We start from the raw sequence: 25,247 nt of genomic DNA, 5'->3' as shown, positions 1-25,247 counted from the left end.
CCTCTCCTCCCCTTGCTCCTCCTCCTCCTCCTCCTCCTCCTCCCCTCCGCCCCTCTTCGGCCTTCTCCCGGGTCTCCCCAGCTCAGCTCGGCTTGCAGAAACGGGAGCTGTCCAGCACGGAGACCTCCTGAAATCCTCGCGCCTCTCCTTCCTCCCACCATGTAAGAGAAATGAGCGAGGGTTCTCCAGCCCTACCTTCGCAATGGAGGAAGATTTATTCCAGCTAAGACAGCTGCCGTGAGTAACCCGGGGAGGGAGAAGGGCTAGAGCTCTGCTGGGAAGAGGGAGGGGCGGGAAGAATAACCCAGGACCTCCAGGAGAATCGCAAGCCCCCCCAGCCCCCTCCCTGCAGCGAGGTTTCTCTTTCCATAGGGGGCCATTGGCCTCAAGGTCTCAGGGAAGCCAGCAATTTTCCTTGCTTGCCTACGCAAGAGCCTCGCTTTATGAATGACTGTCACACCTTTTAAATCAAAACCAGGTGAGTATTTTAAAGATTTCAGAAGGAACCATCCAACCCAGCCGATGCTTTTGCAACTAGGGGTGCTAAATATACTCATTCTAGACACCTCCCCACCGGCTTTTCCTTCTAACATGATGCCTCCTTCTGGAATGGGGAGGGGATCTTCCCTCCTCTTAAGACGAGAGCTTTGTACTGGGGTCCTCCAGGTCTGGTGTTGGACATTCTGAGGCTTGGAGAAGAGGGGCTTTGCATTGCCGCACGGGGGGGAGGGTGCTCACTCCGTGGATATGTGCAGCCAACAGTGACACCCACACAAATGCAGGGGTTAAGGTTTCACTGCCTTCTCTGTGACTGTCTGGCTCTGTTTTTGTGGGGGGAGGGAAGATTATTCTTTTTTGCAGTCCAGGCACAGCTCGTGAGAGCAAATCAGATTTCTTTCTTGGCAGTCAGTGAAGACTTCTTTTAAGTATCTTTCAGGCATTGGTATAATTAGCTCCATTTCGTGGGCATGCGGTTCTGTAGTGCACACAAGAGCACGGCTGTGAAACATTTCAGGAATCAAGACCTCCCTCCCCCACTTCAAGGCAAAGATCAGTAACTGTGCAATCTGAACCATGTCTACTCATAAATAAGTCCTGTTCAATGAATTCAGTGGGGCTGAAGAGCAGATCCACACCTTGCATTTAAAGCAAATGACTACCCCTCCAAATACTGGGAGCCATAGTTCCCCACTCAGCTGCATTGGCAGAAGCCACAAAGACATGGTGTTGCTAAAAACAAAGATCAGTTAGCCAGCTTCTTGCATCATGGACTACAATGCTTATGAAGAACTTGTGGATAAAATATGAATGGGCAAAGGGTGACAACCAATAGTAGAAGGAATGCACTACCATCCTCTCCAGTTTCTGGATATGTTGACCAAGGACATTCACTCTTCCAAAGCAACACTACTAATTAGGAACACAGGAAGCTGCCTTCTACTGAGTCAGACCTTTGGTCCATCTAGGGCAGTACTGTCAACACTGACTGCCAGCTGCTCTCCAGGGTTTCAGGGCAGATGTCAGGGATTGAACCTGGGATCTTCTGCATGCAAAACATGTGCCTTGCCATTGAGTCATCATCATCATCATCATCATCATCATCATATATTATTTATACCCCGCCTATCTGGCTGGGTTTTCCCAGCCACTCTGTGTGGCTTCCAACCAAATATTAAAAACAATACAGCATCAGACATTAAAAACGTCCCTAAACAGGGCCGCCTTCAGTTGTCTTTTAAAAGTAAAATAGTTGCTTATTGCCTTGACATCTGCTGGGAGGGCGTTCCACAGGGCAGGCGCCACTTTGCTTCTCGCAATGAGGGAGCCGCCAGAAGGCCCTTGGCGCTGGACCTCAGCGTCTGGGCAGAATGATGGGGGTGGAGACGTGCCTTCATGCCCCTCCCCCCATTGCACTCTGGATAATATTGATACAGTGTTGTATTTCTTTGCAGGGGTAATTCTCAATTTTAGTTGTGTGCTGGCAACCACGAGAGATAGAGAGATAGAGTCTTTTATGTGGTGGCTCCACACCTTTGGACCTGCCTTCCTCCTCGCAGTGCTGTGGGGGCAGCAGCACTTCAGGCATCTTTGGACGGACTTAAAGCCTCATCCTTTTTTATTTGCCTTCCCTGTATATAACCTTTTTGCTCAGCTTGCTGCATGGAGGCTGGAATATTACGATGTCCTGGGAATTCTGAGTCTGTTTTTATTTATTTGAATCAGTTTTTATTCTTGGTTCTAGCTTGCTTTATTAATTATTTATTTTTAAAGACTTGTAGTTTTCCTTCCCCCATAATATTTATTATTGATTTTCATTTACATACTCCACATACACATTTTGTATTACATTTTACATTTATATTTGCTCCTAAGGGCCGACTTCCTTCTTTCCTTCTTTCTTCTGGCTTTTTATATCACATCTAAATTTTTCGCATTGTCTTCATCCTTTTTGTATATTATTGATCTTCTTTCGTATTTGTCCATAGAGTGTCTATAGCCAAATAAATCCTCCTGTATATACAATTCTTATTGTCTGTCTGTATTCATTTACAACTACCATTGGTTACATTAATCATATTATACATTTTACTTTTTATTATTTTTTTATCCAGAAATTTTCTTTGTATTTCACATCATGAGGTTCTACTGGTTTCACTATTTCACCTTATCCTTCCTATGTATGACATAAATTTTTCCCATTCTTTTTTAAATGTTTCATTGCCCTGTTGTCAAATTTCCCCCGTTAATCTAGCTATTTCTACATATTCCATTACCTTCTGTCACCATTCTTCTACTGTTGGTAATTGCTGTTGTTTCCAAACCTGGGCTAACAACAACTTCGCTGCTGTTGTTGCATATAAGAACAATTTCTGGTCATTCTTAGTAATGTCTTCTCCTACCATTGCCAACAAGAATGTATCTGGCTTTTTCAAGAACATATGTCTAAATATCTTCTTTAATTCATTATATATGTCTTCCCATTGTTGTAAGCAGCTTTGCGTTTTTTTTAACCTTTATAATAAAATAGAATCAAAAGTGGAGTCCGCTAATAACCATTTTCCACTGCATATCATATCGTCCTCTTTTTATCCTTAAAACTCTATTTATATCCATGGTTCTTTTCACATTGCAAGTGTAATTTCAGTCCTACTAATGGTTTTAGCTGCTTACAGTGTTCTCTCAAGTAAAATTTAAAAAAATTCCCAGTCCTTGTTAAAAAAAATAACATCCTGGTTCCTGACTTTTCCAGTCATTTTAGCCATTTAGTCCATCAATTTTGTTGTCCACTCTTCTCTTGTAGGTGTTTTGCCTTTCTTCCATCTTTGGGCTAAGAGTATCTGGGCTGCCGTCATCGCATACATGAGCAGTCTTTTGAAGTCCCTTGGTATCTCTGCACCTAAAATTCCTAATAAAAGGGGTTTTGGTTTTTTAACAAAGGTTATTTAAAAACTCATTGTATATCATTTCCCAATATGCTTTTATCACCTTACAGGTCCACCACGTATGATAAAGATGACCTCTTTTTCTTTACATTCCCAGCACGTATTTGAACTAGTCTTATACATTTTTGTTAACTTACTGGGAGTCAAATACCATCTATACATCATCTTCATATAATTTTCTTTCAGTGTTCTACATGCTGTAAATTTTAAGTCCTCTCTCCATAGCTTCTCCCAAGAGGAGAGTTGAATATTGTATCCAAAATCTCTTGCCCATTGTATCATTACCAAGTTAACCTCTTCATCTTTAGTATACCATTCTAATAGCATCTTTTACATTTTAGACAGTGTTTTTACTTTATTTTCCAACAATTCCTTTTCTAACCTTGAGATTTCATTACTGAATCCATTTCTTTTATCCTTTTTAAATACATCATTTAATTGATGGTATTGTAACCAATCTGTTAAAAACTCTCTTATATCTTCAAAATTCTTTAGTTTCACTTGGTTCTCTACCTCTGTTAACAGTTCTTTATAAGTTACCATTTATTTTTTGCATCCAACTTTTTCAGTGGTATCACTTTTAGTGGGGAAAGCCACCATGGTGTTTTCTGCACTAACAATTTTTTTATATTTCTCCCATACACCATAAATTGATTTTCTTACCAAATGCGTTAAAAATTATTTATGTACTTTTATCTTTTCATACCATAGATATGCATGCCAACCAAATCTGTTATCATGACTTTCCAAATCTAGAACAACTTGTAAGCAACTTTGGATGGGCTTTTCCTGGAAAAACAGCACCAGTCCATTATAAAATAATGATAAAAAATGTAGCCTCTCATCAGAACCACCAGTGAAAATTTCAGAACTATCCTGATGTCTTTTATTTTTTGATAAAGTTTGCAAATGGAGCTAAATTGGGGGGTGAGGAAGAGGGGTTTGATATTTTCATATTGTCAAGACATTAGTGCCTCAAATTGCTTGCATTTAATTCTAGCCCTAGGAAACAGTTGCAAGGGCCTCAGCACCCAGCTCTAGCTAGCGAACAATGAGAATTTTTTCCAGGGCCAGTTTTATGATGAAGCAAAGCAAAGCAATCACTTAGGGTAGAAAAGATGCTGTTTTCTTGCTTCCTATCTCAAAATGTCAATTTTAAAAAATGAAGTATCATCCATTGTGTTTGCTGACGTGTGTACAGTATATCTAATGTGATTTTGCCTCTTTTGCTTGTGGGTTGCATTCTATACGTGTCTACTCAAAAGTAAGTCCCACTGAGTTCCGTGGGACTTGCTCCCAGGTATGTGGGCATAGGATAAAGGTGGGCTGGGTAAAGGTAACCTATCATGGACAGGCATGCAGGAGAAATTCAGTTCAGCCAAATCTATGCAATTCACTTTCTGAAACACCATGCAAACTGGGACCATCCTTTGAAATGCAAACTTCTCCCAATTTTGCAATGCAATTCTCTGACCAGACAAGGTTTACATAAATGCATGTACTGGGGAAAAGTGTACATAAAAACAAATATATTTGTGCAAATACAAGAGTGCATTATATTAGGAGAAAATGCTTGCAAAATGTATATGTTGGTCAAAACTGCCTACAAAAATGTGTTTATTTGGAAAAAAACTGCACTAAAATGCTGAAGAATTTTCATGTGGATTACAACTATTATTTTTTGCAAATTTCTGCAGAAATGTGAAGAACTAGATTTAAGATTGGAAAAATGAGAAACTGAGAGAAGGAAAATTGACAGTTCCTTCCATCCTTAGCTATGGGTACTTATTGCAACCTATTAGGTGTCATTCTCTTTTGCAGAAACAAACAGAATTTGGATTCTGTCAGGTTGTCAGGTGTCCTTCACCTTCAAGGAAAATTGCTGTGCATGTTTGTTGTCCAGGAAAATTGCTGTGCACTAGCTACGACTCACAAGGCTGAGCATGAGATCCCTTTTGGATGGGAGATTAATATAAAACTAGGCACAGGTGGAAACATTCACTTCAAGCCTGAAATGCAAGCCCACAAGAAACATTGCTGTGATTTCCAAAGAGAATAAGATGATCTCGGTGTTGCATTCTTGTGGAAGACACAAGCAGGGCCCCCAGAAGTTGGGCTCTGATTCCCAGCAGCCTCAGCAGCCAGCATGGCCAATGGCGAAGGGTGTTGGGAGCTCTAGTTTAACAACATCCAAAGGGCCACAGGTTCCTCACCCTTGAGGGAAAGCATTTACGTGATGCACACCTGTTTCTTCTGTACATCCATGCCATGTATTCATTATGGTTCCCACACCACTAGGGTTGTCAAGTTCCGTCGCACAGGGGAAAGTTCACGGTCAGATGAAGATGTCATTTCAGGAGAGCATGAAGTCCAAATTGAGGGTGTCCAGACGCAGTTAGAGGCTGTGGAGCTGGAAGATGGAGGGATGGTGCCAAAGGAGTTTGCAAACCCAACTGATGGTGAGTTGTGTGGACATCTGCTCTCACTCCTGAGGAAGGAGCAAAATGTTAATATGCATTGTGAAAAAAATTAAATACCCCAAAACTTTTCATAGCCTTTCATAACTTCATTTTAACACTGGTCTCTTTCAAGTGCATTGGGGTTGCTGGCCCAAGGACCCCCCTTTTGTCTTTTAGTGGGTATTGCTATTTTTTTAGTTATTGTTACATTGTACTATTATATTGTTTTGTTGTTCTAGATACGTTTATGGTGGAAGATGCGGTGGAAGCCATCGGATTTGGCAGGTTCCAGTGGAAACTCTCCATCCTGACAGGCTTAGCATGGGCAAGTAGAGGTTGCTAGAAGTAGCAAAGCCAAGGGAGGCCAGGGAGAGGGAATGGTTGGCCCACAAACGGCAACTATTTCCCACCTTAATTTTCCTCAGTTTCCCTGGCCTGGATGATGGGAGGCACTGAGCCAGAAGAGACTGGCTTTGGGATATATGGCTTGATTTTAGGCAACTGTTGAGGCACACAGTTGCTCAATGTCACCAGTACATGCAGTTGCCTGGCTCATTTAAGACTATACAGAACCTTTATTCTCAATAATGATGGAACTTACAGGTGGAGAATACTTTTATTTTTACATGTTTTTATTATTTGCAAAGGGGATCTTTTTATGAGTTAACACTTTATTATCGCTTTGGGCTGTGCTGTGTCTTTGTACTGTGAGGTACACAGGCTGTGAGGCTTTATGATGTACATGGTTGGTTCTTTATTTGCTTTCCTTGTGCTGTGTTTGCACTTTGTTTTTGTTGCTAACAAATCAATTATATATACACATATGAAGGCGAAGAGAAATCTGGTGAACTGTCAGGGCAGCTGGTGCTCTAACTAATGCCTTCTTCCTTCTTGCCCTTCTAGATGGCTGATGCCATGGAAATGATGATTCTGAGCATCCTTGCACCCCAGCTTCACTGTGAGTGGCGATTACCCACCTGGCAGGTTGCATTGCTAACCTCGGTAGGAAAATACCAGACAGCTCTTGTATTCTGTAAGGTTTTCCACTTGTTAACTGTGGGTTGTTCAAAGAGTCAAAAAACCCTTTCTGTCCAGCAAGCTCACCAGTTTGTGGAACGCCCAAGAGTGTTGAAGGAATCTATTTCTCCCACAAAGACACCTGCGTGTTACAGTCCCTCGCACTGTGGCTTGCTTCACGTTCACCAAATTTCAGCTCTAAACTCTAGCATTGCTTATTGGTGGAGGTTATTCTTCCCTTGGGCAACCTTTTCACTACCCTTGAATTGCAGGAATCTGGGGCTTGGTTAAAGGTGCCTGTTGAGGCTACACACTGTTTTTGCCACGAGGCAAACTCCCTTAGCTTTAATCTCTCTGGAGATAAATCTACAAGGAGTTGGACATGATTGGTAGCTCTATTGTCCACCATATTCCAGTGTAGGGTTGTGCTGATGTTTCCTGAACACAAGTCACATCCACACCACATTTAACGCACACTGCTTCCCACAAAGCATCATGGGAATTGTAGTTTGTCACCCTGGCTCTTTGACCATTGAGATATCGTTATATTTTAGGACCTACTCTAGTTGTGATAGTAATTTGTTTTAATGCTTTATTTTATATTTCTGTAACCTGCCCTGAGACCTTCCAGTGAAGGGTGGATAATGCACCTCATCATAGTAACAATGATAATGGTGCTGGGAATGGCAGCTTCATGAGGGGCGAACTACAGTTCCCAGGATTCTTTGGAGAAAGCCATGCGTCTTAAAAAGTGTTTTAAATATATGGTGTCGACATGACCACAATGGTGTCATTAAAAGAAAAATTCTTTTACTCACTTTTCATAGCAAATTCCATTACTTGGTGTGTTACAAATTAAAACAAAACTAGATACCTCACCATTCAGATATGAAAAACAAAGCAGATGATTACAACCAGCCAACTAAAAGAAACCTCAAACATGACCCAAACCATTCACCCAAAGGCTGGCAAATAACGGGGCCTTCAGCTGGTGTCAAAAGGTTCTCAGGGCAGGCACCAGCTGTAATCTCAATGCACAGGGGGTTCCAAAGTTGGGGGCCCCCCGGTGGAAAGCCTCTCCCTCCTCCTGTCCTCAACTAAAGAAGACAGAGAGAGCCTCACAGGCCAGTCTGCGGAGGAGGAGCTTCGCTGTGCTTTGGAAGTCCACAAAGTCGTAGGGTTGTAGAGCTGGAAGGGTCATCAAGTCCAAGCAGTGGTCGCAACGGGGTGGTTGGGGGGGCGGTAAGCCCCGGGTTCCATGACTGCGGGGGTGGCAAGAAGTCACCCTGTGGGGGCTTGCGGCGGCGCGCGCAGCCATTGCGCTGCTGCAGCTGCATGTGGAGGCTCCTCTGTTCACGGCTGCAGCCACGAGCGGAGGATCCCGGCACCGTCCATATGGCGCTGGAGCAGCGCTGGCTGCAAACTGCTGTACAGCACATGTGCGGCATAACTACGTACAGCTCATGTGTGCAACGCCGCACATGCACTGTATTTGGCGGTTTGCTGGCTCCTCTGCTCGTTTGCGGTTGTAGCGGCGATGGAGGGCTCCTGGCACCGTCCATGTGGTGCCGGCAGCAAACCGCTATACAGCGCATGTGCGGTGTCACTATATACGGCGCATGCATTGTACATAGCGACACTGCACATGCACCCTCCGTAGTGACGCCCGCCCCGGGTGCCACAGCGCCTTCCTTTGCCCCTGAGTCCAAGGCAGGAATCCCAGCTAAAGAATCCCCATTCCACCTCCGTTTAAGTGCCTTGAAGCAGGTTCAGCAGCCAGGACCCTCCTTTCAGGGTTGGTGGTTCATTTCCCCCCGAAGAGCCCCCCAGGAGAGATGCCAAGAGCCAGGGGCAGCTTCTGAACCAGCTCAGTGGGCAGCCCCACACAGAGTGCGTTGCTGTAGTCCAAGAGTGTGTGGATCACTCTGGGAAGGCTCTCTCTGTCCTGAAATGGCCACAGCTGGCAATCCAGATGTGACTGGTAAAAGACACTCATTGGGCTGTATGACTGATTCCACCATGCAGTTAGCAAGTGATTATAACAAAAATCTGTACATAACCCTCCCCATCTAGCCCCAATGTTACCAGGCCAAATGTTAGCAGGCCCAAGCTCTGAGGTCAGATTTCCCGCACCCCTTTCCCCTAAAAACGGAAAGATTGATATGAGGAATTTATGATGGATATATCTGTCTCTCACTCCTCACAATATTGCCGTTTTACTGTCAGCCTCTAAGATGCTCTCTGTCAGCCATTACAACAGATCTCCCATACCCTGTGGGATCATCCAAAAATTGGACATTTTGTCAAGTTGTGGCTCAAAATTCAGATGTTTGTGTGCCAAATTCTAGTTCTGAGATTTTGCCAAACTTGGGCTAAGAATATTTTCTTCTTCTTCTTCTTCTTCTTCTTCTTCTTCTTCTTCTTCTTCTTCTTCTTCTTCTTCTTCTTCGCTTTTTTTTTCTAGATGGTTCTCTCAGAACACTCCCAGTTCAGCCTGTGAATAACAAATATCCTTTCTTTCACTTGATGCAGGTGGTGTTTATGGGAATGATGTTCAGTTCCACACTCTGGGGAAACATTTCAGACCAGTATGGCAGGAAAACAGTAAGTCTCCAGCCTTCCCCTGAAGTATTTGCCAGGCAGAAGTAGTTGCTGCCACCAAACTGAGTGCCACGAAGGCCCTCTGTGGTTAGGCAGTGGGGCTTCAAACCGGGTGGTGTACCTCTCTGCCACTACTCGGGACTAATCTTTCCAAGTCTGACTTGGTTTAAATTCAGTTCACTCCTCCCTTCCACATTCTTGGGTTGTAATTACCTTTCTGCTTTTCTTTTGAGTTACAGCAGGGAACCTGGGGCCACCAGATGATCATGGGACTACAACTCCCATCATCCCTCACTGTAGGTCATACTGGCAGGGGCTGCTGGGAATTGGTGTCCAACAATATCTGGAGGGCCACAGATTCATTTCCCTTGGTGTAAGATATAGTGGGTATTTATTTATTTATTTATTTAGCTATATATGACTAATTGTTTTTTTTTTAAAAAAAATAAGAGAGCAGTTTAGAACAGTTGTACATAAAACCATACAATAAAAACCATTTTAAAAAAATGTTTAAATCAGAAAACAGCTAACTATTGTGGCAAGATGCATTCTTAATCACTGGCATAGGCCTGGAGGAATATATTCCCCCCCCAGCATGTTGAAACGGAAGGTGCCTGATCAATTTCTAGTGGCAGGGTGTTCCACGGGGCTGGGCCAATGACACTAAATGCTCAGTTTCTCATTGTTGTCAAATGAGTCTCACCAAGTCGGGGAACAACCAGCAATGCCCCAAAGTTGTCCAGGGTTTTATAGAGAAACACAAGGGCATGAACCCGGTTTAGTAGTAGATGGGCAGCCGGTGCAGACACTTCAAGAATGGGGTCACATGTTATGTGCCATCTGATAGGCGTATTCTGCGCCAGCTGGAGCTTCTAAACCAGGTCCAAGGGCAGCCCCAGATAGAACGCGTTGCAGTAATCCAGTCTTGAGATTGACAACACAGACTTTATGGTTGGCCCTGTAAGAGAAGGAGAATTGCTTTTGAAGTCAGGAAGAAGCTTGTCAGAGAGTATGGCAGTGGTCTTCTTTCAATTTTGTATTTCTTAATCCAATGCAGGGGTTAAAGATCAGTGTGCTCTGGACCTTATACTATGGTATTCTTAGCGGTTTTGCACCCGTTTACAGCTGGATCCTGGTCCTGAGGGGCCTGGTGGGCTTTGGCATCGGAGGAGTCCCTCAGTCGTAAGTCAATATTCCCATTCCTTGCCCCTCCCTTCCTGGTGGTTTTAGTGCTTTAGAGCCAGAGTGGTGTAGTGGTTAAGAGCGGTAGACTCATAATCTGGGGAACCGGGTTTGTGTCTCCGCTCCTCCACCTGCAGCTGCTGGGTGACCTTGGGCCAGTCACACTTCTCTGAAGTCTCTCAGCCCCACTCACCTCACAGAGGGTTTGTGGTGGGGGAGGAAGGGAAAGGAGAATGTGTGCCGCTTTGAGACTCCTGAAGGGGAGTGATCAAGAGGGATATCAAATCCACACTCTTCTTCTTCTTCTTCTTCAGTTGAAAAGCTGAGTATGTCCCAAACTTCTTTTGCATTTAGTAATTGCCTTCCATCTTCCCCACCCCAAAGCATTATGACCATCTTCAAATATCTAAAGGAGCTCAGCTAAACTGCAAAGCACTTCCGTTTGGGAAGCCCAACCTTTTCAGCTGCTTACATTTAGCAGTGTGGATCCAGGCGCCTCTGGGAAGGCAAACATGGCCCAGACAAGGGCAGAATTCAGAGATGAAAATGGCAGAAATAATTGGCGGGGCAGGAGAGACCAGTCCTGAATAAGGCATGAGCTCCTGAACTGGGAGGATGAGGCATCCCCAAGAGTTGTGCCCCTGGAATGACTCCAGGCCTGCTTTGCTCTGGTCAGGAGAAGCACTTTGCCTTCCTTCCTTCTCCCCATTCATTGGACCTGTGAACATGGATCCTCTGCCCCACAGGTGGGCTGTTTCAAAGCAACCTGAGCAGGTCTTTAATCAGTGGCTAATGGGCTTCCTTCTTCAGCACCAGCATCCACTTGAAAATAAAGCCAGCCCCCACCCCCACCCCTCAAGTTTTTTCAAGAGCCAGAACAAAATCAAACCAAAGCTTTCAGAACCATTACAGAGTGATGAATTTCCAAACCACAAATCCATGGGGAAACCACCAGTTTTGGACCCTGGACTCCACTATATCAGCTGCCAAGCACTGAGTTTGCCCAAGTCTGCCAAGCGATCCTTAGCAAGGGAATCTTATTAATGCCATTTGATTCAAACATGTTGGCTCTGCTACTGGGATATGTTCCTTTTTCTGAGGATTTGTGTGATATATTTTTCCTTTGCATATTACGTTTACTGAAGACATTTTTATATCACATTTAGAAGTCATCTGCCTCCCCAAAATAGATAATTTATATTTATAATATTTTGTGTGGTTGTGGTGTGTAGGTATATCAGTTGTTTGGCCAGGGGAAATAAAGTTGTATTAAGTTCTTCCCGTGTCAGTTCCAGGAGGAAGGCCATCAGAGTTCCAAACGCACACCCCCCCTGTGTGTTCCTTGTGACTTTGCCTCCTCTCTTTCCTTTCTCTCCAGGGTGACGCTGTATGCAGAATTCCTCCCAATGAAATCTAGAGCAAAATGCATTTTGTTAATTGAGGTAGGTGGAAAAACAAAGAGGCGCGAGGCTGTTGGCAGGAAAGGGGTTACCATTCTGCTCCAAAATGCAAGGCCATCCCAGGACAGAGAGCATCCCAAGCGAAGGTTCAGATGTGATCAGGAGATCTGTGGGAGCTCCTTCCTTTAAAGCCTTTCCTGGGGTGGGGACCCTCAACCCGTTGCTGCTGTGGTTCATGCTTTCAGCCTTCCCACAACTGGGGCTTTCCATCAGTCGCAGTGAGCACAGTGAACTGTCAGGGATATTTTCAATATGATTTTTAAAAAATCTATTTATTTGTTTAAACAAGAAATACATTTAAATAGCACACAATAACAAAGTGTTATGGAGCTTCAGGGGGCAAGGTTTCCTGGGTGCCCCATACTTTATGAAATTAGTAAATGTGGGGTTTGATCAATAGATTTAGCAAGGCCTAGAACATAAGTCTAGCCAGCATCCTCATGAGATTGGCTAGTAGTAGTAGTAGTAGTAGTAGTAGTAGTAGTAGTAGTAATAATAATAATACCCCACCCACCTGGCTGGGTTTCCCTAGCCACTCTGGGCGGTTTCCAACAGAATATTAAAAACACAATAAAACATCAAACATTAAAAACTTCCCTGAACAGGGCTGCCTTCAAATGTCTTCTAAAAGTCTGGTAGTTGTTTTTCTCTTTGACATCTGACGGGAGGGTGTTCCACATGGCGCAGGTGGTTCTGTTAGATTGCGAACCACCTGCTGCTGTTTTCTGCAGATGCAATAGAGGCGGTGAAGAAGGTACTCTTTGCCGTCGCTATCGTCACTTGGTAGGCTCAAAGTTGAGCTGTAACCCGTGTCTGGTCAGATTCAGAATGAGTTTTCTGCCACTAGTGCTTTAGCCATCTCAGTGATTGTTTCCTCGCCCTCAGCTCCGGTGAAAACCATGGGGCTGTCTGGGCTCCATGCAATCGGAGAGGGCGCTTCAGAGCCTGACAGACAATAGCCCTGCTTAACTCCGCATTCCAGCGGGCCACCAGGGAATAATAATAATAATAATTTATTATTTATACCCTGCCCATCTGGCTGGGTTTCCCTAGCCACTCTGGGCGGCTTCCAACAAAACACTAAAATACAATAACGTATTAAACATTAAAAGCTTCCCAAAACAGGGCTGTCTTCAGATGTCTTCTAAAAGTTTGGTAGTTATAGTGGTACCTTGGGTTAAGGACTTAATTTGTTCCGGAGGTCCGTTCTTAACCTGAAAATGTTCTTAACCTGAAGCACCACTTTAACTAATGGGGCCTCCTGCTGCCGCTGTGCTGCTGGAACACGATTTATGTTCTCATCCTGAAGCAAAGGTCTTAACCTGAAGCACTATTTCTGGGTTAGCGGAGTCTGTAACCTGAAGCGTATGTAACCTGAAGCGTATGTAACCCGAGGTACCACTGCATTTTTCTCTTTGACATCTGGTGGGAGGGCATTCCACAGGGAGGGTGCCACTACCGAGAAGGCCCTCTGCCTGGTTCCCTGTAACTTGGCTTCTCGCAGTGAGGGAACCGCCAGAAGGCCCTCAGTGCTGGACCTCAGTGTCCGGTAGAACGATGGAGGTGGAGACGCTCCTTCAGGTATACTGGACAGAGGCTGTTTAGGGCTTTAAATGTCAGCCCCAACACTTTGAATTGTGCTCGGAAATGTATTGGGAGCCAATGTAGGTCTTTCAAGACTAGTGTTATGTGGTCTCCCAGTCACCAGTCTAGCTGCCGCATTCTGGATTAGTTGTTGTTTCCGGGTCACCTTCAAAGGTAGTCCCACATAGAGCACATTGCAGTGGTCCAAGTGAGAGATAACTAGAGCATGCACCACTCTGGCGAGACAGTCTGCGGGCAGGGAGGGTCTCAGCCTGCGTACCAGGTGGAGTTGGTAGACAGCTGCCTTGGACACAAAATGGACCTGTGCCTCCATGGACAGCTGTGAGTCCAAAATGACTCCCAGGCTGCGCACCTGGTCCTTCAGGGGCACAGTTACTCCATTCAGGACCAGGGAGTCCTCCACACCTGCCCGCCTCCTGTCGCCCCAAAACAGTACTTCTGTCTTGTCAGGATTCAACCTCAATCTGTTAGCCGCCATCCATCAGCTGAGAGGCCATCAACAATGAGATAAAACACCCCCTACCACTCTCTGGAAACCATTTTGGATCCATTAAGTGAGAGGTACTGAAAGAGGTGCCATCAAAGAAGAAAATGGGATAGTGAATCCTCACCCTGACAATGCCAGGTCTTAGACAAGTGGCGGGGGGGGGGTGTCCCCTCCCAGCTGTGAGTTAGTTGGCAAATGTCAATATCATTGTTGGGGGGGGGTTGCCAGGGTTACAGGGGCATGATGGCACTGCAGAGGGGAAATGCCCTTTTTGCATGAGGCTTGGGTTGTGTTTTAGCAAAGGTTTTTTGTGGGGAGAAGGGTGAAGCTAACAGATAGACAAGCTGTGTGGAGGAAATAGAGATGGTGTTTTGGCTACCTTTGAATACAATGCTGCGCCCCTCTTGAAATGCGATGCTCCTCAGTCGAGTGCAAAGACCCTTGGAATCTCTCAGCAGAGATTGGGGTGGGGGGTAAGAAAAGAAAAACTGCAAAACTGAATGAAAGTTAAAATTAAGCATACCTGCAAATGTGGGTTATTTTGTTCACATTCCCTGGAAAAAATAAAAATTAATAATATTGGTGTTGGGGTAGTAACATTTTTTAAAAGGTTATGCTTTATTTATAAATATCAAGATATTGTCTTTGAGGTCTTAGGACAGTGCCCCTTAAAGCTGAAAGCTTACTAAGTATTCCAAATGCCTGCTCTTCAGGCAAGGGCCAAGAACAGAGATTTATTGTTATTCACCTGTTGCAATGGGGCTGACATCTCCAAACCCACTTCCGTCCTTCCACACGGGCAGGTCTTCTGGGCCATTGGGACCGTCTTTGAGGTTCTCCTGGCGGTGTTCGTGATGCCCACCCTGGGTTGGCGCTGGCTGCTCATCCTTTCGGCGACCCCCCTTCTGCTCTTTGCCATCTTGTGTTTCGTAGGTATTCCTTCTGGCTTCCCAAAGTCTTGGGGAGGGAGGGGGGGACACGGCTTCAGATTAGTCCTGTCCATTTGGTTGGTCTCCTGCCTTTGGACAGAAAGTGATTGTAAGAAATCAATATTTTAGTGTGGCAGCACACACACTTGACATCAGGCAGACACTTTCACTGTACTCTTTTCGGCACCTGCCAAAAACATTTTTGGGCGGGGCAAGACTATCCAGATATATACACTATTGACAAGTGTTTTAATCAGGCTTTCAGCTTGTTGGGTTTTTTTTAAATGTTTTAGATAGTGGTTTTTTAAAAAAAAAGAACTGATAATTTCATGTTTTGTTCTTTTTTTGTAAACCATTTTGAGGTGTATTTTTTGCAATCAATCAGTATATAATTTTTATGAAATGAATAAAATAAATTTATCATACCTTTACAGTGGTTACCAGAAAGTGCGCGATACGATGTGCTATCTGGGAATCAGGAGAAAGCCTTTGCCACTTTGAAGCGGATAGCGACTGAGAATGGCGCTCCAATGCCTCTGGGGAAACTGATCATCTCCAGGCAGGTGAGTGCAGGCAGACCGGCACCCCTGGGGGTGGGACTAGATGACCTTTGGGAGCCTTCCAACTCTGCCATTCTAGGGTTCTATGAAACAACCACCCCAAAATCCAGCGAGCTTCAACAAAAGTGTGCATGGATCACTTGGCCCAGACCTGGGATTATTTATTTTCTTCATTTGTCTACAAGACTTGTATCTCACTTCATTAAAATGTCTGAGATGTCTTACAATAAATAAGATTACAACATCAGTAAAAAATATTAAAATAACATGTGAAAACTAGCTAAAATAAAAGTGTATTTGCTGTAAGCAGGGAAGCGGAGGCAGGCATATTATGGGTGCCACCTCTGAAAAGGCCCCATCTCAGGTTCTCAACTGGGCCTTATCCATGGCCTTTACATAAAGTGCTATGATACCAAACAGTTATGGCTCCCCGCAAAGAATTATGGGAACTGTAGTTTGTTACAGGTGCTGAGAGTTGTAGAAGCCCCCCCCCTTCCCCTCCCAGAGCCACAATTGCCAGAGTTCCCTGAGAAGAGGGACTGGTTGTTAAACCGCTCTGGGAATTGCAGCTCTGAGAGGGGAATCAAGGATTCCTTGGGCAAAGCAACATTGATTTAAAGTGGCATCATAGTGTTTTAAATGTATGGTGTGAATGTGGCGCTGCTGATTTCTGACAGCGGGGAAGCTGCCACAGGGACTCATCAGATGAATGAGGAATGCCAGGCAAACTCCTAAGAAATCCATGGTGCCCCCCCCCCTTTGGCCGATGTTTTCAGACAGCACCCAGCTTCCCTATATCTATGTATATGTTTGTTTCCAAACAGGAAGACAGAGGGAAGATGAGGGACCTCTTCACCCCCCAGTTTAGATGGACAACAATCCTGCTTTGGTTTATATGGTAAGAGGAAGATAGAGAAGATTCAGGGTCAGCCTGCCTCTCTGAGATTTATTTATTTTATTTATTAGACCTACTGTATATAACCCCCTTTCATCATGGGATCTGGTGGCCTGAGGGCAAGTTGGCACATTAGTTGGGTGGCCCTGTGGCTTGGTTTGCGCCCTCGGGGCACAGATCTGGCAGCTTTATAGAGTCAGGCGGGATCGCAATTGGCTTCTCAAGCCCCACAATCCCTGCTGGATCTGACCAATGCAGTACCACCACCTGGCCACCTGACGTGGGGGCGCTGCAATGCCTGGCTCCTTTTGCCAACATCCCTGATGCAATGAGAGGCTGGGGCAGCCGAGGTGGGGGGGAAACTCACATGCAAAAGGGGGAATGCACTTTTAAAAGTGCAAGAGACGAGGCTGTACCTGATTAAAGACATCCTAGTTCATCCATCACATATGCTCTAGTCAATTAATTGATTAATGCAAATGCTTAAATAGCCAGAGGTGTAAATTAGTGCACCCCACTTATTCTGCTGATTAAAACTTGTGCAGTTAAATTCATATTTCTTTAACTGAGCAACAGCCCCACTGCAACAAAAGTGTTTCCCTCCAGTGTGAAAGAGAAAAATAGGAGAGCCCTTGAAAGCTAATTTTGTAAGTGCTTGTGTTAAAATTGATCAGGACCCCTCTCTTTTTTTGGTCAAAAACATTAAAAGTGCAGCCCAAGGAAAAGGGAATTTAGCAGATGCTGTTTGCTAAATGCTGACCTGCAGGTTCCTTTTTCGACACGGTCAATGCGTTAAACAAGAGGCAAAGGGAATGGGACAGATTCACAGAGGAGGCATCAGTGGCTCTGAGCCGCGATGGCTATGCTCTGCCTCCAAAGCCTCTGCAGGCAGCTTTGCTTCTGCACAGCAGCTGCTGGAAGCCACGGGAGGGCGGAGGGCTCTTGTGCTCCTGTTCTGCTCCCTGCTTTCCCACAGGAAACTGGCTGACCACTGCAGGAACAGGATGCCGGACTAAATGGGCGATTGGCCTGATCCAGCAGGCTCTGCTTATGTTCTTATGTTCAGAGGACTATTGACTGAATTTATGACACTAGATTTGTACTGTGGCAAGCTAACTGCGAATTACGATGCAGACCAAGGTTGCCCCTGGCCACCCCAGCCGACTGTGAGCTTTAACCTAGCTGCACTGTGTCCACACATGCACAATCCCCTTTCCCCCGTTGGATCCTGAGCCTGCAGCCCCTCCCCACCCCAGATTCAGGGCCATGCCATGTTCCTTTTCAATCCACCTGCCTGCCTGCAACGCTCTCTCTGCTTCTCTTCACTCCAGGTTCTCCAATGCCTTTTCTTATTACGGCTTAGTTTTACTAACCACGGAGCTCTTTCAAGCAGGAGACCTCTGCAGCTGTGAGTACAACAGGCAGGGAGTTCCAGAGGGCGGCCGCTGCCAGACTAAAATACCATTTTCTTGTAAACGCTGTCACAGTTCCAGCTCCTTTGATCCAAGTGGTCAAGTGGGCATACATAGGGAGAGGGGATCTCGCAGGTGACACTCACAACTCGGTGGTTCACCTCGCAACTTAAAATTGCAGCAGGGGCACGCCAGGCCCAAAGGTGCAAGGATGCATGCGCGCATGGGGGTGTGTGTTGGAACGATTTCTGAAATTATCACATATTCACCCTCCTCCTTCTCCTCTTCCTCTTGCTTCATCTAAGTATCCAGCAAGAGAAAAGCAGTGAAGGCCAAGTGCAGCCTGGCATGTGAATACCTGACTGAAAAGGACTACATCGACCTGCTGTGGACCACTCTCTCCGAGTTCCCAGGTAGACTGCTGGGAAATTAAAGGCTCCAATTAGCCGAGTGGGAAAACTTGCACATTCATTCAGAATCTAATTAAAACTATGTAGCTTAATTAATTCAACAAAACTGATGAATGTGATCCAGTGACACCAGCTATTCCAAGTCATACCAGCACCCCTGCCTCCTTCTGCTCCCCTAGGAAATCCCACCCTCGCCCCCAGGGGGTGGGCAGTATCTCCCACTTAGGGAACTGCTGGTGTCGACCATGCTGAGCAAGTTGGACTAATGATCTGACTCAATATAAGACAAATTCCTTTGTTTCTGGATTTGTATCTCGTTCTTATGGTTAAAGTCTCAGCAATTCTCTTTCTCTCTCTGTTGCTGTAAACTGCCCTGAACATGTGCCAGAGAAACACCAGTTCTTTAAAGAAAGAAAGAAACAAGCAAGCAAGCAAGCGACCCACTAGATTTCATGCCTGTGCACTAGTCCTATGGATGTTCAGAGCACACACTCACCCCGACCTCAGAATTGCCTCCATGACCCATCTGAATTGGGCGCTGCACAGAGAGGCAGGGAAGGCTTTGAAAATAAGTTCAGAAAAGTTGCTAGCCAGAACAAACAAATCCACAAGCCCATTACCCCAGAAGAGCTTATGTTAGTCATTTATGGCCTGAACATAAAAAAGCAACAGCTTCCATAACTCTGCCTGCTTGACATGAAGGCTGTGGCAATGAACCACGCACGAGCAGAGAGCTACTCACAAGCCTGCTTCAATCAGTAACATCCTCCTCCTCCTCCTCCTCCAGGTGTTCTAGTGACCTTATGGGTTATTGATCGGATTGGGCGTAAGAAGACAATGGCCCTCTGCTTCTTTGTCTTTGCATTTTGCAGCCTCCTACTCTTTCTCTGCGTTGGAAGGTGAGAAAAGTGATCCAGACCGGCTGGTGGGGGGAACCCACCCAACCCTGCAAATGCCCCACCCCCACAAGGAAGGCACTGCAAAGCACTTGGGGGGGGGCTGGGACATGCTCAAAGTTGTGCTACAAATGCTTTTACCTAACTGTGTGGAGGTTCTCCATACTGGTGTGAGGAGCAGGTAGTCTGCACACCTGCAAATTCTGAACTTTCAGGCAAACCTGTAGCAAAGTATTTCAGAGGTTCCACATGGGGGATACAGAAAGAGCATTATTCGTGGTAAAGGGAAGGTTGCAGACCAGTACAAAGAATTTAAATGATAGCTTTAGTGATGCTTCTGCCCGCCACTTCCCATTTTTGGTCTTCCAAGAGACCACAGGAAAGACTAAGGATGGTCCTTAGCCTGGGTGACTAAGCTCTGCCTCCACAGTCAGAGGCAGAAATGCTTCTGAATCAATCCCAGTTGCTGGAGGGGAGAGTCCTCCTGTGCTTGGGTCCCGCTTGTGGGTTTCCCGTTGGGGCACCTGGCTGGCCACTGTGAGAACAGGGTGCAGGACTGGACGGGGCCCCTTAGGCCTGATCCAGCAGAAGGCTGTTATTGTTACACACCACCCCCATCTGCACAAGTGGTGCAAGATCTCAGGGTTGGAGGCATGCTTACCAGGGGCTGTGTTCCCTTTTGGGACAATGAGGCACAGCAGAGACTGCAGTGTCTTCATGATATAGGGTTTTATTTACACTGACATACAAACTGCACCTAGATGCAGTGGCGTAGCTGGGGGGCGGGGACTGGAATTATGGGGAATGGAATTTAGGGGAATCTGAACTCCAACAAACCCATAACATCATGTTCTTATGATACAGCAGTACAATGAGTGCGTCCGGCCAAAATGTACCAGCATCTTCTCAAAACAAAAACTCTGTCCTTCTGTCCTTACAGGAAAGTTCTCACTGTGTTATTGTTCATTGCAAGGGCTTTTATTTCGGGAGGATTTCAAGCCGCCTACGTTTATACCCCTGAGGTAAGAAAACGAGAAGCCAAATATTCTGTGAGGAGGGGGCTTGCCCGGGACCAGGATTTGGGGCCAGCCTGAGCAAAGGAGCATCAGTAGCAAGGAGGTCCTGATGGGGTGGGGCAGGAGCATCGTGGTTGGCATGGAAGAGCAAGGCAGAGACTGTGAAACCAAGCCCCCGTAGGGTCTCTGGGATCTCTCCGTTTCCATGGAGCACATGGGAAAGAGAGGCTTGTGCTGCCGCCTCCAGAGGGCTTGCTGCGGTCGTTGTGTTGTCTCTTTCACAACAATCCCTTGCAGTTCCGTGTAATTTTAGGGTTATGAGGGGCCCAGAATGCACTACAGATTCTGAGTAAACATTAGGAAAGACTTCCTGATCGTAAGGGCTGTTGGACACCTCAGGAGGTGGTGGACTCTCCTTCCGTGGAGGTTTTGAAGGAGAGGCTGGGAGACCATCTGTCAGGGATTCTTGAGCTGTGATTCCTGCATTGCAGGGGGTTGGACTAGATGACCCTTGGGGTCACTTCCAACTCTACAATTCTACAATCCTATGATTCATGAGATCCAGTAAGTACCTCCTCAGTTGGCAGCCGCCTCCAGCTTTCCCGCTTGCCCAGTGGAACATGGAATGTGTGTGTGTGTGGTGATCCCAGGATCTCCTGTTGTGTTTTTATTAGCATATGGGACCTGCACACCCTTCTCAGCCACTAGCACCAGCCTTGAACGTCTGCTTTTGACCTGGAGGAATCCCTGCCCCCAAATCTCAAATGCTTGAGGGCAGTATGTGTTGGCCCATTGCTTGGGGGCTGCTTTCTGCATATGACCAGAGGCATCCTTTCCCTCCACTGCCCCTTATCACCTTTCTGGTGACTATTCAGAGATCCAGAGAAGTGAGGCATGTAGAATCATAGATTCATGGAGTTGGAAGAGACCCCACGGGTCATCTAGTCCAACCCCTTGCAGTGCAGGAATCTCAGCGCAAGATGTCCCCATGTGCCAATGCACGTATGAATTTCTCCTTAGGTTTACCCCACGGCCACTCGTGCTCTGGGTCTCGGGACCTGTAGCGGGGTAGCCAGAGTCGGCGCACTCATCACACCATTTATTGCTCAGGTAACAGTGTGTTAAATTCATTCCTTGATCAAGGTGGGTATTTCAGAATGTCCTGGGGTTGCTAGTTAGGGTGCTGGGATGAGGATTTTGGAGGGGAGAGAGAGCTGGGTTGTTGCTACACAGAGGCATAGAGTTTGGACGTTAAATTCTGCATTTGCTAGGCCTGTTTTTGCATCCTGAACCTTATTCCTAAGAATTCCAGGTCCCCTGTGTGCTAAAGGGGAACCTGTGCTACTATGTGCAGCTGCCCCCCATCAAGTAAATAAATAAGAATACTTAACTAACTGACCAATTGCATCACAGATAACTCAGTTCTGCCCCCTAACATAAAGCCTGCCCCCCAATTAATCCATGCCCACAGGCATTTGGGTGGCCCCTGCGAGAAGATGTTGCTGGGCCAGATGGGCCCTTGGCCCGAACCAGAAGCCTCTTCTTATGCTCTTTAACATTCAGCTCATCTACTCCAACCCTTAATGGTGAACCCAAGCAATTCGTATGTGCAGAGCTCTCTGCCCCTGAGAGTTGACTCAGAGGCCCTTCTGTGTCTGCCTTTGCTGACTCCCCCCCCCCCTTCTAGGTGATGCTGGAGTCCTCTGTCTATTTGACGCTGATAGTCTACAGCGGCTGCTGCATCCTGGCTGCTCTCGCTTCTTGCTTGCTGCCCATCGAAACCAAAGGCCGTGGCCTGCAGGAGTCCACCCACAGGGAATGGGGGCAGGAGATGTTTGGGCGCGGAGTCCCACACTCAAACTCTGGGTCTCAGGGGTGATGACGCGACGCGCTGGCCCAGCCAAAAGGTCGTCCAAGGAGTTTCCGCCCCTCCAGCTCTGGCACCCGAGAAGCAGAATGTCTTGTCACTGCCGTGTGTGTCCAAAAGCAAGAACGCTCCACCTGTGTCCTGGGCGCCTTTTTTCACTCGCACCCATCACTGTCCACTTGTGCAAGGAGAGGTATTAAATCTGGAGAGTGAACGTGCGGGAGAGAGTTTCGGGGGAGGAATGTGATGCAGCCGGGGAGGAAGAGAAATGGGAGCCTTTGCCAAACTGTCTGCCCCTTCGTGTGGTTGATGACAAACAAGCTTAGTTTCTTGACGCCAAGTGCTCCATGCCAAGCAGGCAGATCGATGGACAGGATTTGGCTCTGCACAAATGCCCTCAATGCCAGGAAGTGGGCTTGCAGATCTGTGCCCCAGATCCCAGTGCAGCCCTCCATCAGTCTCATGCACTTGTGAATTAATCACTTGCCTTGCACTCCCATCAACATCCACGAACGACCATCAGCCTTTGAGAGCCTCTTTGCCAGAGAGGTTCTGAGTCTTAAAGAGCAGCTGGGAACTTCAGCAAATGCTGCTCTGAGAGCTCTTCTACTAACCACAAAGAAACAAAGAAACCCACCACTTTGCTTGCCCTAGAGGTGAAGTCTGCAAACAGGGCCATGCATTTGGGCTGTTGTGCGCAAGCAGTCCTCATGGCAGCGCAGAAAGGGGCAGCTGAAGGACTGAAAGGATGTTCCTAAGAGGAACATTTAAGCATCTGAGGCTTTTTCGTTTAGAAACATGGCAACTTGAGGGGAGGACAGGAGAGAGTTCTATGAGATTATGGGTGGCGTGGATAAATTCAATAGCGAAAAGTTTCTCTCATAATATTTAAACTCAGGATCATCCAGAGAAACTGGGGGGCAGCAGATTCAGCACAGACAAAGGAAATTCATTCCTTAATTTAAAGACTTTCTTGATTTATGGGTTATATGGCTTCTGGCAAATTCATGGAAGAGGCTATTTGTCCTGATGACCTCATAGACCCTCCAGTTTCAGGAACAGTCTATGCCACCCAAAACAATTAGCTGGGGTGAACAAGAGCAGTGGAGAGGCTGTTGGCTTCAAGGCAAGTTTGTGGGCTTCCCAGAGGCATCCGGCTGGCCCCTGTGGAACAAAGGAACGCTGGTCTACACAGATCTTTCTGTTCACCCATCAGAACAGGAAGCAGAATTTCATTTTCTTGGAGTTCATTTCCCTGTCAGTAAAGCCAGTGAGAACCTGCTATTGTGATTCCAGGTGTGTATGCATTCAGAAATACATGCTGTGGCTCTCTCCGTTGGGTCCCAGCCCCTGTAACACTTTGCTGGGGCTGTTTCTGCAGTTGTCTGGTCAGTCAGAGTGATCCAAGGAAAGTCAAGGAGCCCATGCATGATGGGGATGGAGTTTGGCCTCTATGCTTAATCCCTCATCTTGGAATTTTGAACAATGGAAAAAGTAGGAGTCCTTGCTCTCCAGGAAATGGGTTCCTCAGCCCAATTCATTTCATACTCCAAGATTTAGAAAACTCCCAAAATGAACAGGGCTGGAAACACATTGAATAAAACTACCCTATAAGGAGAAGCAGGTACAAATAAGAGCCCTGCTGAATTGGGCAAATGTCCATTCAACCCAGCATCCTGCCTCTGTCAGTGGGCAGCCCATAACTGCTAGGAAGCAGGACATGAAGGCAACTGCTCTCCCTGCTGTTTCCCCTCCCTGCTTGATGTTGCAGGGGTAAATTGCCTCCAGACAAGGTGGTGCCATTTAGTTGTCATCCATAGCCATTGATAAGTGTATCCCATGTGAATTTGTAGGTGCTTATTTGCATGTGAAAAGGGCTGTTAAGGATTGCAAGGAACATCCACTGACATCAGGGTCCCTTCCAACTCTACAATTCTATGATCAGATGGACTTCAAGAGGCAGAATCCATGAAGATGGTCTGCATTTGTGCAACTGTGCTGTGCCTGTTTCTGTGTGGGTGGTTCTAATCCTACTAATGGGGTTTTTTTTAAGTCCAAGAGGACTTGTAGGGTGGAAATACATTGTGCAGCTTTCCCTTTCCCTGCTGCAGCCAACCTGAAGCTCTTGACCCTCATCTGGTCCCAGAGGCCTTTTGATCTGGGGCTTCTCATTTGGGAGAGAGTCCCCCCCCCCCCAACACACATTAAAAGCTTTGTAGGCTAGAGCCGGTGTATGGCCCTTTAACTGCCTGCCTCAGGCAGGACATATGATATCATGGTGGCTGCTGAATTCACAATATCTGTATGACAAAACCAACCTTCTTTGAATTAGGTATGCTTCTGCTTTATTCAGTCCTATGGAAAAGTATACTGTCACAAATTTTGTTTAACAGAGATGGCCATCAACGTGGGGGTTGTTCTGTTTGAATCCATAAGATTTCGCTACGGTAACAGAAACCAAGATTTAATTTAGTAAAAGCTCTTGACTTACGGAAATCTGTGTTGTTGTCTTTTCTGGAAAACTGATTCTCTATATAAAATCTGGCATTGATGCCTTAGGCCTACAAACTCCTGGAAACCATTAAAATATATAAAAAATCACCAATGTAAAAATATCACTTGGAACTGAACTTAATTGTGTGTTCAGAGTTCTGTTGGTTGTCCAGTTTGTTGATGTGCAAAGCTATTGTGGAGGAAAAGTGATTCTTTCCATACTCTGTGATGAATGGTCTTTGTGTATTGCTCAATGCTTGCTGGAATTGGGGTGGGGGTGGGGGAACACCTGAATGTCTCTACTGCGTTATGTACAGTTTCTAAACTAGGTGTGCATTCATGTTGAAAATAAGACTTCTGTAAAACTGTGCTTGTTGTACTCAATTTTTGTTTCTCTGTTAATGATGCAAAATCAGATGATTTGATTCCACTCTGGATATTTTATGTTGAATAAATGAATAGTTTCTACAATAGTGAGCTTTATGGGAGCTTTTGTGACTACTCTGTGCCCAAAA

The 25,247-nt window shown here is 46.0% G+C and overlaps 2 protein-coding genes across 3 annotated transcripts in view; one reads left to right on the top strand and one right to left on the bottom strand.

Moving 5' to 3' along the window:
- UNG (uracil DNA glycosylase) overlaps positions 1 to 25,247 on the bottom strand; it is an 81,737-nt gene that overhangs the window by 37,254 nt on the left and 19,236 nt on the right. The gene's annotated exons all lie outside the window — the stretch shown is intronic.
- Positions 40 to 25,203, top strand: SVOP (SV2 related protein). 2 transcript variants are annotated; one of them, XM_083470955.1, is made up of 16 exons: positions 40 to 237; positions 5,742 to 5,902; positions 6,142 to 6,227; positions 6,806 to 6,904; positions 9,452 to 9,523; positions 10,578 to 10,702; positions 12,081 to 12,144; positions 15,058 to 15,183; positions 15,618 to 15,746; positions 16,568 to 16,641; positions 17,970 to 18,046; positions 18,356 to 18,463; positions 19,248 to 19,359; positions 20,297 to 20,378; positions 21,393 to 21,482; positions 22,060 to 25,203. In XM_083470955.1, the coding sequence occupies exons 1-16, from the start codon at positions 203 to 205 to the stop codon at positions 22,249 to 22,251; spliced, it is 1,632 nt and encodes a 543-aa protein (XP_083327081.1). In that variant the 5' UTR covers positions 40 to 202; the 3' UTR covers positions 22,252 to 25,203. The 2 variants fall into 2 exon arrangements, with proteins under 2 accessions (XP_083327081.1, XP_083327080.1); XM_083470954.1 differs by lacking the exon at positions 40 to 237 and having other exon boundaries at positions 3,931 to 5,902.

This window comes from Podarcis liolepis (assembly GCF_965112155.1).
Source record: "Podarcis liolepis genome assembly, chromosome: 13".
In the NCBI taxonomy this organism is placed as follows: Eukaryota; Metazoa; Chordata; class Lepidosauria; order Squamata; family Lacertidae; genus Podarcis; species Podarcis liolepis.
This window is presented reverse-complemented; position numbering and strand designations above follow the sequence as displayed.

Bases quoted from the DNA above. Each gene is read 5' to 3' on its own strand.
- SVOP (XM_083470954.1), top strand. From the start codon at position 5,680: ATGCACACCTGTTTCTTCTGTACATCCATGCCATGTATTCATTATGGT. The intron at 15,184-15,617 runs GTAGGTATTCCT...ATACCTTTACAG, and splicing joins TCTTTGCCATCTTGTGTTTC to TGGTTACCAGAAAGTGCGCG. The intron at 15,747-16,567 runs GTGAGTGCAGGC...GTTTCCAAACAG, and splicing joins AACTGATCATCTCCAGGCAG to GAAGACAGAGGGAAGATGAG.